The 15,675-nt window shown below is 38.9% G+C and overlaps 2 protein-coding genes and 1 non-coding gene across 4 annotated transcripts; 1 reads left to right on the top strand and 2 right to left on the bottom strand.

Annotated features, from left to right (window-relative positions):
* Positions 1-4,033: 4,033 nt before the first annotated feature.
* Positions 4,034-11,007, bottom strand: LOC131311288 (uncharacterized). 2 transcript variants are annotated; one of them, XM_058338669.1, is made up of 5 exons: positions 10,599-11,007; positions 7,248-7,348; positions 6,744-6,857; positions 4,952-5,035; positions 4,034-4,252 (listed from the first exon to the last, which is right to left on the bottom strand). In XM_058338669.1, the coding sequence occupies exons 1-5, from the start codon at positions 10,879-10,881 to the stop codon at positions 4,196-4,198; spliced, it is 639 nt and encodes a 212-aa protein (XP_058194652.1). In that variant the 5' UTR covers positions 10,882-11,007; the 3' UTR covers positions 4,034-4,195. The 2 variants fall into 2 exon arrangements, with proteins under 2 accessions (XP_058194652.1, XP_058194651.1); XM_058338668.1 differs by having other exon boundaries at positions 7,248-7,351; positions 10,599-11,002.
* A 1,237-nt stretch (positions 11,008-12,244) lies between these two features.
* On the bottom strand, positions 12,245-12,325 carry TRNAL-AAG (transfer RNA leucine (anticodon AAG)). Its single transcript has one exon. It is a non-coding gene; the product is annotated as a tRNA-Leu (tRNA).
* Positions 12,326-14,447: 2,122 nt separating this feature from the next.
* LOC131311289 (uncharacterized) lies at positions 14,448-15,419 on the top strand. The gene has a single exon (XM_058338670.1). The coding sequence runs from the start codon at positions 14,748-14,750 to the stop codon at positions 15,048-15,050; it is 303 nt and encodes a 100-aa protein (XP_058194653.1). The 5' UTR covers positions 14,448-14,747; the 3' UTR covers positions 15,051-15,419.
* Positions 15,420-15,675: the final 256 nt, after the last annotated feature.

Genomic DNA, 15,675 nt, shown 5'->3' on the forward strand with positions numbered 1-15,675 from the left:
ATGAATCCTAATGGATACGAAACACTGGATCAAAACCACTAAATCCATTTTTTTCAGGTTATATATGTTCGGATGAGGCCCTTAACGATATTTGATCGAGCTGATTTTTGGTACTCATGAAGAACTCGACGAGCTCTACGCGGTGAGCGTCTCCGATCGTTGGACCGATGCCGGAGGCCGTGCAGCACGCTGTGCAGCACGAAGCTGCACAGCACACACCCCCTGTCCATATTTCGAACCTTCCAGTTTTTTTTTTATACCAAGCCTTGCTCCGATTTCAATTAGACTCCCCGCAAGTGGACGATTATACCCCAAGATTAACTAAGGTGCCCTAGGTTAGCTCGGACATTTGAGTTTTTTTTTATATAGACAAAGCCTTGCTCCGATTTCAATTGGACTCTCCGCAAGTGGGCAATTGGTCCCCAAGATTAATTAAGGTGCACTTAAGGGTGGGTTCTTTTGAACTTAACTTAAATCTGAAAATTTTGTTCTTATTTGAATTCTTTTCCCATTTTTTAGTTTTGTGCCAAACTTTTTTGGGTTATTGATTTGTCTAGACGAGAGGGATCGGAAAAATAAAATTTTGGCACTTTTACCCAAGTATTTTGAGAAATAACCATTTTTTAGAGCAATAATGGCAATGGTTATTTCTCAAAATATATACTTGGGTAAAAGTAAAAAAAAAAATTTACTTTTCCGATTCATTTCGTCGAGAGGAATCAATAATCTACAAAAATTTGACGTAAAACTAATAAATGAGAAAAAAATTCAAATAAAAAAAAAATTTCAAATTTAAGTTGAGTCCAAAAGAACGCAGAAAAAGGAAATGACATATTATAGTTTGAAATTATCTCAGCAAATCAAACACCGGATATGGGCTCCCAAACACCGCATGTGTGGGCTATTCATTTCATCACTTACGTCTTGAAATTGTCTCAGTAAAATCAAACTCCATATGCATTGCACATGGGCTATTAACACACTGATGGCATGTTTCGTATAAACTACGTATAAGTTTTGCCCATAAATAGGTCATCTGCTGGTGCAGAGTGAAAATCTTTAAATAAATTGAGTAATGTTAAAGAACAAAACTTCAAAATATAATTTTGGACGCAATCGTGCCCAACATCTTTCGATTAATGTGAGTCCACATATATCGAATGGGTCCAGAAAAAGTTATTTCGGAAGTTATATGTCTTGAAATCTTGTTCAAGACTTATTGCTAAAAAATTATCGGTGTAAGTTGACCCGTACCTAACAAATTTATATGATATCCTAAAGGGTTTGGCCATGTGGCCCAAGTGAGTATGAGAAAGCTAAAGAGTGCTTGTACTTTATGAGATCGTATGTTCAAATCGAACTTGGGGTGCCTGCTATTCCTTTAGGGACAACATATGTGTTGAGCCAATAAGGATAGTCCATTCTTAATAGACGGCTCAGATTGTATTTCAATCGAACAGATCTCAGGCGTCCATTGTTGTTTGGCTGAGATGCAATCTGAACCTTCTATTACCGAGCATGGACAGCCCGCATTGGCCCAAAACACATGCATTAGGGGACAACACGCATTCCGGGTCCGTTCGAATCTCACAGAAAGCCAAACACTCCAAACCTCGATCGGGGCCTTTTGAGATGGAGGACCATTTTGTATTTAGTGAGGTTCCGGTGGGGAGATGGGGGTTGGCCCGGGGTGTTTAATGGAGAGCCAATGAGGTCCATCATGTCGACTCTGGAGTAGTAGGTAGTTGGTGAGAGAGTTAAATTTGGATGACTGGGGCAGCTTGCAAATGCAAGCTGTCTGGTTCTGGTTCTACTAGTCTGGAACTGTTACTCTATGGGCAGATAAAGGGCAGAGGTGCCGTAAATGCTGGTTGACCATGTGGCCTACGTCTTCTCTTCCACTTGTCTCACCACCATCTCTGTGCTTCCCTCGTCCTCCACCTATTTCCGTCGGGCGTCAGAACCCGTTCCAGCACTTTTTATTCTTATTTGAATTTTTTATATTTTTTTTGCATTTTTAATTAGATTTTTCCCATCGCTCGTCTAAATCACCCAAACTTGGTTAACAAAATTTAGAAGCTACTCCACCTATTGCCAATTGGTTTTAGGTTTGAACCTTCCAAGAAATCTAACAGTTTTGCGCTGAGCTTTTTGAATTATTGATTCGTCTGGACGAGACGAACCGAAAAACCAAAAAAATGAGGCACAAAACTAACTAAAGAAAAAAAAAATTCGAGTAAGGACAAAACAAAAAAAGTCCTTGGTGGAACACCAGTTGCAAAAACTATACTTTTAACAATCCAACGACACACAAATATTTACATACACACTTACAAAGGAAGGCCCCACACATACTGGAGGTATAAGCATGACATCATTTTGTGGTGGGATCCACACCATTTTAACCAATAAGAATGAGAGTAATGTTTACTCTCTTTTAAGGAGGGCGAACAAAACTCAATTCTTGGAAGTGTGTGTTCGTGTGTGGTTATAAAATTATTGTACTTTTAATAGGTGATTTGGCTAAAGTCAAGTGACTTATTTTTTGACTATAAAAAAAATGACATTCTTTTTTGTCTTTTAGTACCTAAAATTACACACAATACAAGTAGTGAAAGATAAATTTTGAGGTGCATTTATGAAAAAGTGGACTAATGAAGGCCATTAGTACCTAAAATTACACACAATACAAGTAGTGAAAGATAAATTTTGAGGTGCATTTATGAAAAAGTAGACTAATGAAGGCCAAAAATTATTTTCCAAGGAGAAAGGGAGGGAGAAATTATAAGGAAAACGTTTTATTTCTCTCTTGTTTGATTTTGCAGAAGAAATAGAAAGATTTATGGGAACTGTGAGAGGGAAAAAAATAAAAAAAAGAAAAGTAGGAAGAAGTAAAGTTGATTTCCACTTTCCGTATGCCTTTTTTAATTTGAAACTTGAGTGGACCTAAAAAAGAAAAGAACAGAAAAGTAGGAAGAAGTAAAGTTGACTTCCACTTTCCATTTGCTCTTTTTGATTTGAAACCCAAATAATGGATGTGTGCAGAATAATGATATTTTTGCATTTTGAATTTTGGGTTGTGAGTTACTGGTTTTGAATTGTGGCGAGAATAGATTATGAATCTGGTAAAGTATATGACACATATGTGCAAAATAAATTTACCAACAGAATCTACATGTCAGGACTGCCGGGGAATCAATTATTTTTAAAAATTTAGATTCTGAACTCTCAATCTTTTAAGTTTTGGGTTTTAATGAAAATCTGTAGAAAAATTCAAATGATATTTGAAGAATAGGTTTTGCTGAAGAATTTCATGACTATAATCAAAACCAAAAAACTCCTCTAGATGTGATATTCATAATTCTGCATTGTTAGCTCATTTTTCAGAGTGCATTTTCACAGAATGTATTCTAGAATTAGCTCACAAATACCCAAAATACAAAACCTCACAATGCAAGGCTCTCAGTTGTTCCCAATGGCAAACTGTCGGTTTTGACGTCGTAAAAAGGTGAACAGAAGCCCAAAGATTGGTGCTAGCACACCTGGAATTGCACATACTGAAAAAGCACATCGAATGATTCACCAAACACTTGATCGACAAGATGTTACAGTTCATACTTGCTTGTTTACCCAAAACAAAAACATGTATATAGTAATTCAATGCACATCTCCCTTCAGTTGTGATGCTAACTTTAAGAGTCAAGACAATCCAGAACTACGGAATAATGTAAAAAAGCCATTCGACTTTTTGGACACCACGATGTAATGCTCCAACCCTCCCCCGAGCCGCACATTCATGTTCAACCCGTGACACCCAAAACCAACCTTTAGTCATTGAATTATGGTGCCTTCAAGCAAAAATTAATTTTGCCACTACACTTTCTGCTCACGGAATTGTCCTATAGATGAGATTAGATGCGTACCTTTGCTTCAAACCCAGAACCCATTGGTGGAACTAGTTTGTTTACCTTGAAGGGTAGATCACTGAGAATTGTCTAGTTTCTGGTACCATATTGGTGTCATATCATATCCATTTGCAGTAAACTCAAAATGGCTAAAAAATTATGAAATCATGTTCACTTAGTCTACAATCATTTCTCTAGTCAACCAAAGGACAATGGATTAGGGGAAAAGCTATATACTCGTAACAATAAATGAAGTTTAGGCATTCTACAGAGAAAACAAATGAGAGATGCTACAAAAAGTATTTCATTCGGTCATCTCTCCTCATTGCATTGTATACAGCTTGAACCTGGAAAGCACGGTAAAATCCCAAGTCAGTGGTACATTCTCAAGTCTGGCATATCAAACATGATCCCATCCATGTATCACCCCAAAAGGAAGTCTGCTCGCTAAACGAAGTAATGAACTCCTACTTGGTTTCTAACTATGTTCTTTTGGAGGGTGCTTTGAGGGGCATATTTTATGCTTGATGCAATTAAAAATGTAAACACAATGGGGAAACAACATACATTCATTTCTGATGGATAACAACATACATAAATGATTTTGCCTCGGAGGCAATACCGGTTAACATTAATGGCAAGGTAAATGTAGCCCCCCCAACAGCAACAAGAACCCCAATTCCCCCGGGGAAGGGGGAAAAAAACGAGGCTTGAGGAGAAACACAAATATAAGAATGAGAGGCAGAATTTCATCAAAAAGAAGTAAACAGACTGCGCACTTGGTCACATAGTCATCACAAGAAAATGCAGCAAAACTAACGTTTAAAGTCGGCATATGGGAGGCAAATTATTAGATCAAGAAAAAATTAGGGTTGAATTGCAAGGTACTTTATATGGCTAGGGTAAAAAGTAAAATTTCAAATTTCCGTGGGCGGGGATGCTGCCCCTCTCGACGTGTGCTGGCTGCTGTCACCTGTGTGTGTGTGAGTGTGTGTGTGTGAGAGAGAGAGAGAGAGAGAGAGAGAGAGAGAGAGAGAGAGAGAGACCTGCTCACTGGAAATGACTCGAACAGGTCCAATGTTTACTGACACATATTTACCCCTAGTAGATAATTTATGCTTCACCTGGCCCTGTTATTGGATGAAATAAAGCTTGGATTAGATTCCCATACAAAATACCAGTTTCAAGTTCTGACTCTTGAACAAGAAAGAACAAGACCTCGATCTGTCTTTTAAGAATGAAAACTGAAAACAGTATTCCAATTGAAGTATAATAAGGGAACTGCGACTCCAGCAAAACCTCCCCACCCCAACTCACTCCCAACAAATGGATACAGAGTATAACAAATCATCGTTCCCAATTCATGCGATACCCTTCCAGCAGTCACATATTTTCATTAATGCAGTCAATTCACGGTGCTCATTGCAACAAAACAACAATGAGTGCTCCAATGATCACCATTATCGATGTTTGAACTTCAACTATGGATGGGGTACAGGAAATTAGTAACCGATTATCATAAAATGTCACTAAAACATACTCGCAAAATAAACTGCCACTTTATCATTGTTCCGAAATAGTTTTCCATTTTAACTAACCAACATCAGAAAGGTCTGACTATTATAGTTTACAACATAAAAAGTGCTCATACAGAACAAGAAGTTGCAGTGAACTTCAAAGTGGGTCTCAATATCATCATGAACCAAGGGACCAGCAAGCATGAGCCACTTTTCCCAAGTAGCCTCCTGGTATATTGACATCTGAAAAGGAACCATAGTCCTAAACTCCTAGCCGACCTTGGCTTAAGTTGATAACAGGAATTTCCCCGTTATCAACTTCCCAGGCGACATTAACCACCAAACCTAACAAGAGGAATCTCATCTGTGCAATTGCAGGTATCAAATCCACTTCTGAGTTACATTTTCCCCATCTCATGCATTCATCATCACCTAAAGGGCTTAACACCAACGGGCTGCCTCATTCAATCATCTAAACACAAACATATCAAGATCTATTGGCAGAAACCATGCTGCTTATCCAATCTTCTGCTATTTGCCATGTCAGTATGTCTTATCCTACATTGGTGAGACAGCCATCTCAGTGACCCTTTGCTCGTTCTTTAGTTGTAAGGGCTAGTCCACCCGTTAGTGTTAAAATGGCATTGCCAAAGTTATTCTTTGTCTTGCTACAATGTCAAAAAGCCAAAACAGTGCCACCACACCAGTTTGGTGCCATTTTAGCACAATCTCAACTCCACATCATTGAATTAAACCCACGTAATTTCTCGATGCAAATTGAATGGCTTGGAGGATTTGGCAAGTTTGGCAATTGCCAAATTGGATGCAAATTTGGCATCAAGTTTGACACAAGGGTTGAGAGGGTTTTGCCATTCTTGATGCTAAATTTTGGCTTTGGATGGGATTTGGCACATGGGTGACTTGCTCTGCCAATTGAATGGCTTGGATTATTTGGCAAGTTTGGCGATTGCCAAATTGGACGCCAAATTTGGCACCAAGAATGGCATTGCCAAAGATGCCAAATTTTGGGTTTCGCATGGGATTTGGCACATGGGTGGACTTGCTCTTCTAAACTTTATGAATAAGATAAACATAGTGAATAACATCAGACGAGATAGATAGGTAAAAGCAAAAACATGGATGTATCAAATGCAAGTGAATTATTTATCACGACACGAAATAGTCGCTAAAACTGAACTATGAAACCACAAAAGTCTCGCAATCATTGTCATCTTTGTAAATTGCCTTCGACATATCAAGCAATTTGTAAACAATAAACAGCTCTACCAATAAATTTCAGCAAACAAAAAGGATTATTTACCTCTGGGACTGGCTGCTGAAGAACAGATTCAACAGCAACAACCATAGCATGTACAAAATCATCACCTCCAGTTCCAATCGCTGTAAACCCTCTGACTGTTGGGTAAGAGTTCACCTGCAAGGACGAAATATGAACTTTACTTCAAGGCATTATTGATATTGACACTATCATCACAATATATTGCATGCTGCCCTCATCCTGAAATCTGAACCTGATATCTTTTAACTACATATGGACCACTTATCACTTGTAGATTGAATTTTCCAAACCTGATAATTTTCCAACCATTTATATGTACATTTATGCTTTGATAGTTATGAACCCCCTAATGAAATTATTGCCCTGCTATAGGTCTAAATACCAAGACTAAAAGAGATAGGGAAATTTAATAGGTTGGCAGAGGGGTGTAAATTGTAATCTGCAAAGTGAAAATGCAATTCGAATGCCAAGAAGGGAGATAAGCAATCTCTGACGACTGGAAATCAGTGAAGTTTGTTATCATACCTTCTGATCCAGAGCAAGCCATTCATTTGTAGAATCATCCGTCACTGTACCACCAATAACAACATTCGTGGTTTGCCCAATCCGTCCCTCAGCCTTTGATACTTCTGAATCCAAATCATAGTTAGTCTACATTGATGAATAAATACTTGGTTCCATAACCAACAATCTACATCTCGTGACATAAACAAACAAATCATGCTAAACGGGTATAGCTAAAATTGTGGTCCAATAGAAAAGGGTCGTTTGGGCTTAGTCCCCTGAAAGATGGGAAATAGGGCAACACTGCTGAGGCATCTTTTGGCAGTAACCAAGAAAGATGATTCTTTACGGGTGAAATGGATCTACTGCCATGTGATAAACCGAAAAATCCAAAGTTACGTGGCTTTTCCAAGTGGTTATTATCAAACTGTCAGCAAACTATTGAACCTTAGAAACTTGGTCGGACATGCTCTAATCAGACACATAATTGGCCATCAGGAATCACCTTCTCTGGTTGGACAATAGGCATCTGCTGGCACCTTGGGTAAGGAAGAGGGAAACACGTTGTCAATTTGTCATAACCCAGGCATGCATTTAGCAGCCAAAGTACTTGATATTATCCATAATGTTATGAAAATGGCCTAGGTTGAGGCATAGAATCACTCAATAAATTATTTCCGCCAACTGCTGTTCAACCTAGTATTGGTTGCCCAAATCATGTGGTGTGGACTCCTGAAGCTAATAGGATTCATGTACTAAGGCAGCCCTGGCTGCAATTATATGGAGAATTGATAAAGGCACACGGCATGATGTGGAATGGTTCAAACAGAATGTGCCCAAATGGGCATTCATTCAGTGGCTTTTCTGCTTAAGTAGGGTGGGTAACGAAGATGATTGAGAGAATAGGGATCAGAGGAGGATCAGATGTGCATATTATGTAATCAAGGTAGGGAATCTCATGAACACCTTTTCTTTAAAAGCAACTTCTCTAGTTTTGTATGAAACAGAATCTTGGGGCATAACCAGATCAAGGCTGCCTGTCCATGGGAGGATTAGTTGAAATGTGTCATCCTATACATACTAGGAAGGACTTCAAGATCTTGTTGTATAATCTCTATTATCCTTGCCTCATAAAATACAATCTTTGGCTGCTCGCATACATTTTTCTCTGATTTCTTATGAGGATTACTCCCTTCAGGTGATGGCATTCTGTTGTTTAGTTGGTTTGGGGAGCGCGGCGAACGCCCTAGTTGGGTTGTGATTTGTGTTTCTTTAATAAGCTTTTAACGTGCAAAAAGACGAAAAAACAAGGCCCACTGCTCTTCAACCAAAAACAAGACCAACAAGAACTCATGAACTATGATAACAACTTTAAATTCCTCGAACTCAAGCAGCCTCACCAATGTCCCTATGCCAAGTTTACTTGAAGGCCCTGTTTCATTGACCGGAATAGACATCGGATTGGATTCAAAGTCACAGGGGAGCTTGTCCCCAACATTTGAATGCAAAACTTGGCATAAGGATTACATATCCATTGGACAACTACTACAAAACATGAAATATAAAATACCATGCCAGGAACATATAGTTGCTGGAATATTTTTTGAAAGGAATGAAAAAAAGGTGGGACTAAGGATGGGGAGCATACGTCCCCATGATAGTAGTTGGAGATTGTACATAGCATGGGATTAGTTCTACTATGATTGATTTAGGTGGAATAAATAACGGGACAGAGGGTGGAGGATCATTTGCATCCATTGGACGAAAAGAAAGATAATACCAAAGGACTGGATTAATAACACCACCTAGGATACACCCTCATGGGGGGTACTAAACGGGCAAATAGTACCTCTATAATCCAATCCATCTTTATGCCTCACGTAGTGCTGGATTAATTTATCGCAAGGAACATGTGCCCCAAGGCCCTAATCACCCCTCCCTAATCCAACAATTAAACGTGATTGCTAATTCTCTCATGATGATGGGAAATGACTGTTTACACGCACCTATTTAGGTGTGTACGCTATGCACCCCTTGGATCGCCTTAAATTCATAACATTTTACATACAAATTCGTAATTCATAACTTTCCTACAAAAAATCATAACATTTGGACGTAAATTCATAACATTTACTTTTGTCTAGATATTATGAACTTCTAACAAATGCTATGTATTTCTATGCAAGTGTTATCAAGTTTTATACAATTATTACGAATCTCATACAAAATGTTATGAATTCCAAGCAATTAAAGGTGCGCATACTGTACACATCCAGATAGGGGTGTATGTTGTAGCCTTCCCCCATGATTAGTCATGTGAATTACTTGTCCTTAGAGATTATATATCCCTTCACCATTAGTTCGACTTATCGAACATGGCCTTACAGTAATTCCACTGAAAGAATTTCAAACCAATAAGTTGGTCGCAGGGAGCTTCTAATTGGTGCCGCTCCCATCTTAGGAGCGCACTCCTGCACTCCCAAATAAGGAGCTTGATGGGAGCCCGCTCCCATTGTGATGGGAACATGCTCCTTCCGAAAATGGGAGCTTTTGTAAAATCCTTGTACAGAAACGCAGGGTTTATCACTTAGCTTTATTAATTGGTCTTGATGAACTCATATATGTAGCCCAAGTCATGATATCTTGAAAAGAAAATCATGTATCGTAACACTAGCCCATTCCTTACATTTATGGTGGACTTGGCACATATTTTTACTCACTAAAATAATTGTACTTTTAACGTGTATATTCTATTCTACATTATTTTCGTCATATATGTACATGTTCCTTTCACACTCCCAACCTTGCATGTTCCTTTCACGCTCCCAACCTTGGGAGCTTCCATATTCCGGCGCTCCCCCACTCCCACTTCGTGCAACTAAGAATTACAGACAATTAGGTAATGTCATCAAATTACCCAATCTTCAAGACTAAGGTTCTTTCAAGTGCAATTATTCTCTACTTTTGGAGGAAAATTGGTTCTTTTTCTCTTTAAAAGTCGTTCAACTACACATACACAGTACCTGTACAATTCAATTCAATTCAATGTACAGTGAAGCAGAACATGCACAAATATCCATCCTTATTCCATAATATAAGGGACAAACTACGAATTATTTAATTCACTTCTATACTCACATTGTGCTCTATTGAGAGCATTGCGTACCACAATATTTAAAAAATCTAGTTCGAAAGGATCTAGCTTCATCAGATATTATGGAACCTCGATAGAGCTCAATAGAAAAGAAAAAAACGCATTATATAGCCGACCCACACTTGGGACTTAATTCTCTGTTTGGTTGATGATAATTCAAGGTTCACCAAAATCAAAAAAAGGCACATAAAAAAGAAGAAGAAAGAAACTAGACGAACCCGAAATGGCCTTGAGAACAGCTTCTTGGGGAGGACCCTGGTCGTGGTCTTCCTCGGAAGACGAGGCCGTTTCGTTGTGGGCACAATTGCGGTGATGGGTTCGCCGGGAAAAGTGGAAATCTCGAGCCCTAGCGATTCCACAGCCACAACTCAAGCTGGGTATCGAAGACTTTATCTTGTGGGAAACAATGGACGGTGCAGAGAAGGAGTTTGTAGGCAAAGGTCGAGGCCACGGTTCCGTCAAGAAGACGGTGGTTCTCAATACTGCTGCCCTGCACGCCATTTCTGATCCTTCCGATTCTTTTTCTGATCTTTTTTCACCTGTGTATATGGGGATTATGCCTACCAAATTACTTTCACTTCTTCCTCTAAATTTTGGGGCGATTTTGTCGCATTGGTTAGTGTTATGGGCACTACCTGTTTTTCTAACAGCTTATCTTTTTCTGATGGACTTCCCACGGAATGAGAGATGCATGTAAAGCGGTGCAGATGGTTGATCCAGCCGCGCATTTTGAAAATCGACGGCTTGGATCTTAACCGAATAATGAGCGGTTTAGATTTGTATGCACTCAAATGTCATCCGAACTGTTTGTGCCAAGATCAACGACTAAATCGACCGCTCTGCATCTCTGGGTGCCTCACAGTCTCGATAACTTGTAGAGACCAAATTGCCCTTCTTTTCCTTTTGGAATGAATATTCTACCCAATCCGACCCCCTGAAATTGTTTCGGACATTGGATTGCGTTAGGGAACGGATTTGAGGCGGTTTTACATATTTTTTTTTTGGTTTATGCATAGATAAAATTAGAAAACATACATGAGTCTAGGATATGAAACCACACTAGCGTCATCGCGAAGTTGCGAGATAATACATGCGGTTTTATATCTCCCCGCCCCACACCCGCTCTATTTCATTTTCTCTAAAAAAAAGAAAATAACACTTATACTAGTATTTTAAGACTCTAAAAAAAGTAATTGAGCAAAATATTTTCATTTTCTCTAAGAAACGTGTACATTTACATTTTCTTTAATTAGACATTAAAAAACTACTAATAAGAGAACATTTTTATTACTCCACTTGCCTTCAAAGTGTTCTAATGGAAGAAGTTCGCCCCCCCTTTTATGTATTATGGTCCGGAATACTTGCGCACATCTCGACTAATTTCGAGGCTCTGAAGTTAATGACCGGGCAAACCTTCAGCTGCCCCAACATCTAGAATGTTTGACTTTTGTGGGATTCCAATTCGCTGACCTATTAGGGACAAGCTCTTTAGTTGCTTTCTCATGTCCACCTCACCAAATCCCTTAGGGTAAACTTGGCGGCTTCGTCTACCTTCAACTGAAAGAAGTATGGCAAACACAAGCTTCAGAAATCGAAGTCGTGATTTTTCTTAATCATCAGATACCGAATTAAGGCATGATTGTGAGAAAGTTAGGAAAGGGTTAAAGTGAAAAGAGAGAAACTTATTTACGGCGGAATGCAATCTCAGCCGTTCAAAACACTTTTTGGACGGTCGAGATTGAGCGACGTAAACTTTATTTACACGGCTCCTCCGTAAATAAGATTTTTCTGAAATGAAAATAAGAAGGTGCTCCAGAAACAAAAGAAATGACATGGAAAAAGGTTTTAAAAAAAAAAAACGAAATGTTGAGAGTGGGATTTGAACCCACGCCCTTTCGGACCAGAACCTTAATCTGGCGCCTTAGACCAACTCGGCCATCTCAACTTTTGATAAAGAGTTCCAATGTTAAAGATAAGTAATTCCTATTTTTATCTATTCACGAGAATCTTGACCACGTTTTAGTTATGAGAGACATAGTCAAAGTGAATTTAGCACGATTTTATCACCGCCCTTGAACTAGTCCGCCAACATTGATTCGTGGCTTTCATTTCTTTTTTCCTCCGGAAAAAGGCCGTCAAATTATTTGAACCGAATTCGTCCAGTGTTCTATTTCCCAATAAAACTATGGGTACACCATCTAGTAGATGCGAAATTTTCATGCGGATTTAATGTAGTACAATAGGGAACTTTGTTGGACGTAGCAGTAAAACTTGGCTTCCACGATCAAAACCACAACGAGACACGAAAGTTTAGAATTTATAATTTTTGCCAAAGTATGCATATCAAGTACAATATAAAATATTAAATTTGTCACAATTTTTGAAAGGAGATCATCCCATATATATTAAACAAAGAACAAAATTACAAGCACAAGAACAATTTTTTAAAAATGATATAGTATATTATATCGGTGAATTTTTTTTAAAATAAACAAAGAACAAAATTACAAGCACAACAACAATTTTTTAAAAATGATATAGTATATTATATTGGTGCATTTTTTTAAAAATATTTCTCCATGACAATTCCAATCAGACTGCGTTGTATCGTAGGCACAGACAAGTGCTATAATAGTATAATGTGGTGCAAGATTTGCACAATTGTTCAAGAATTTATTACGTTCATGCTAACAAAATATCTTATCTCGGGTGAGGACACGTGAGTCTTCGAACTCAATGTGTCCCTTAATTAGTTTATCGGCATTTTCACGCAATCTAATAATTGAAGAATGCACTAAAATAGCACACAAGTAAATTTCAGTACATAGAATTTGTACATGGAAAAGGGGCAAATCCTCTCTTCCTTGTTTTATTTTAATTTTTTGTTGTTTCTCTTTAACGTAAAGGAAGGGGAAATTGTCAATCAATGAAGTTTTCACATTCCATTGTGTTCGGAACGAAGGAGAAGAAAAATCCTACCTCCCCAGATTTTTTTGCCCAGAGATCCCCTGTCGACCCCAATCCGGACAGAGGCTTGTCCGATTCCCTCTTAGACGTTGATCTCGTAAATCAACGGTTGAGATGTGTCGAGCACTTTTTGCTCCAAAAACAATGTCATTTTGATAAAAAAGTGATCGGCACATCCCAGCCGTTGATTTGCGAGATCAACGGCAGAGAGGGGTGGGACAGACTGACGCAACGGAATTTATGAGAGATTAGTTAGTGTACTAATCCATACGAGATAAACAACTCGTCGCAACGAGCAAATCTTGCGCACAAAAAAGAAAGAGAGAATATCTGCAATATTATTAATAAAAATTGTTTAAACTCCAGGTTACAAACCTTTATATAGGCCGAAACTCTAGAAATCCTAAAAATAAACTTGGAAAATAAAAAGTCCCAGAATTTGGAGCTTTTCCTAAAACTGAAAACGGGAAAGAAAAACAAGAATTTCCAAAAAAGAATAAATTTAAAAGGAATTACGATCTAAGAGTTATTAACGAAACAAACCTTTCCTAAAACGACAAAATAACGCAATTGAAGGCTTACACGAAGGAATTAGGCCGAAAAACACCATTGATTAAGTTTGGGCCTATTCCGAGCTCGTCCGAATTTCGCCAATTTGAGTCATGTGAAATTAAACACTGTTTGGGCTTCCGAGACTTGGCTCGGTCCAGCTGATCATGGAATTGGGTCTCCACGTAATTAACATTACAGGCCCTTGTTCGGATTGGGGTCGGACAAAATATATATATATATATATATATATATATATATATATATATATATATTCTCTTTTGTATATAAGGAGCTGCCTTCTCTCCGAGGTTCAATCGCAGAGAAGTCTCTGTCGTATAATTCCAATCGTTCATCTTTGTATTTTTTACATTTTTTGCAGAGAAGTCTCTAACATTATATCCAAACCGTTCATCTTTGCATTTTTGCATTTCAACCATTCATTTTCCCAGGAAGAGAATTTTTATATAGAAAAATTTTAAAACCTTAAACTTAACAACACTTTTTAATGGTCAAGATCACCCGAAACTTCTCTGCAATCCAACATAAGACTGATGAGGTCCATAAAATCACAGCGTCCAGAAATCCAGGAGTAGAAGCAAAGAAGATTCAAGAAAATCGGAGAGAGAGAGAGAGAGAGAAGCAACACCGCCGTAGCCCACCCAAACAAAAACATCTTCACAACGTTCCAAATCCGCCGTCGTCTTCCCAGAACACCACACACACCCCAATTCGTACACGCAACTACGTGTACATTCCCATAACCACTTCAATTTCGTTCCCCCAGGCCATAGAAAAAAATCGTCAAACCCCCACACAATCTCTCTCTCTCTCTCTCTCTCTGCACTCCGATGGTTCCGATCGACGTGACGCAAGTGGCAACGGGTCTCAGCGTCTTGGCCGGAGCAGTTTTTCTCAAGTCGGTGATGGACCAGAACCCCACGATGGGCCCGACCCAGTTCCGGAGGTGCCCGAGCTGCAACGGGTCCGGCCGAGTCGCCTGCCTCTGTTCCCGCTGGTCCGACGGCGACGTCGGGTGCCGGACTTGCGCCGGGTCGGGCCGCATGGCGTGCAGCAGCTGCGGCGGGACGGGCACGGGGCGGCCCCTCCCGGCCCAGGTCTCCGTTCGTCGCCCTCCGAATATTCCCTCGTGATACGGGTTTGTGATTTTTGATGGGTTTCGGCTCTCTCTCCCTCTCTTTGGGTTTATTGAATTGTGTGGTATGTAGTTGATGATCATTAGAAGGAGAGAGAGAGATGGGAATTTATTAGATTGTAATTGGGAAATGATTTTGTCACACCATTTTTTGATAATGTCACATCCTGCAAGTGTATTTCATACTAAAAAATACACTTGCAGGGTGTGTCATTATCAAAAAGGGTGTGACAAAATCACTACCCTTGTAATTTCATCGATGAATTTGATATGCATATATTTGTTATAAACTTATATTAACAGGGCCTAAGCCAGAGGCAGTGGGGTCAATATTCAGAAAAATAATAATCTTCTTCTGGTTCGCTAATCAAAATTTCAATATGTATTTCTACTGGAAAATTATTGATGATTGATAGCCCTCAGGGAAGTGATATTGTGTTCTTAGCAAAAAAGAAGTGATATTGTGCTTAAAAATGTGTCGATAATCAAGATTTATGTATAGAAGTTTGCGAATGTGCATCATTTCTTAATTAATTGAAACATTTGTCTTGAAAGTCTAACTTCTTTAGCATTAAATGGAGTATTATCCACATATATTGACTGATGGTTAGTGAAATACTAGC

Source organism: Rhododendron vialii, chromosome 12a (genome assembly GCF_030253575.1).
Source record: "Rhododendron vialii isolate Sample 1 chromosome 12a, ASM3025357v1".
NCBI classification, from domain to species: Eukaryota; Viridiplantae; Streptophyta; class Magnoliopsida; order Ericales; family Ericaceae; genus Rhododendron; species Rhododendron vialii.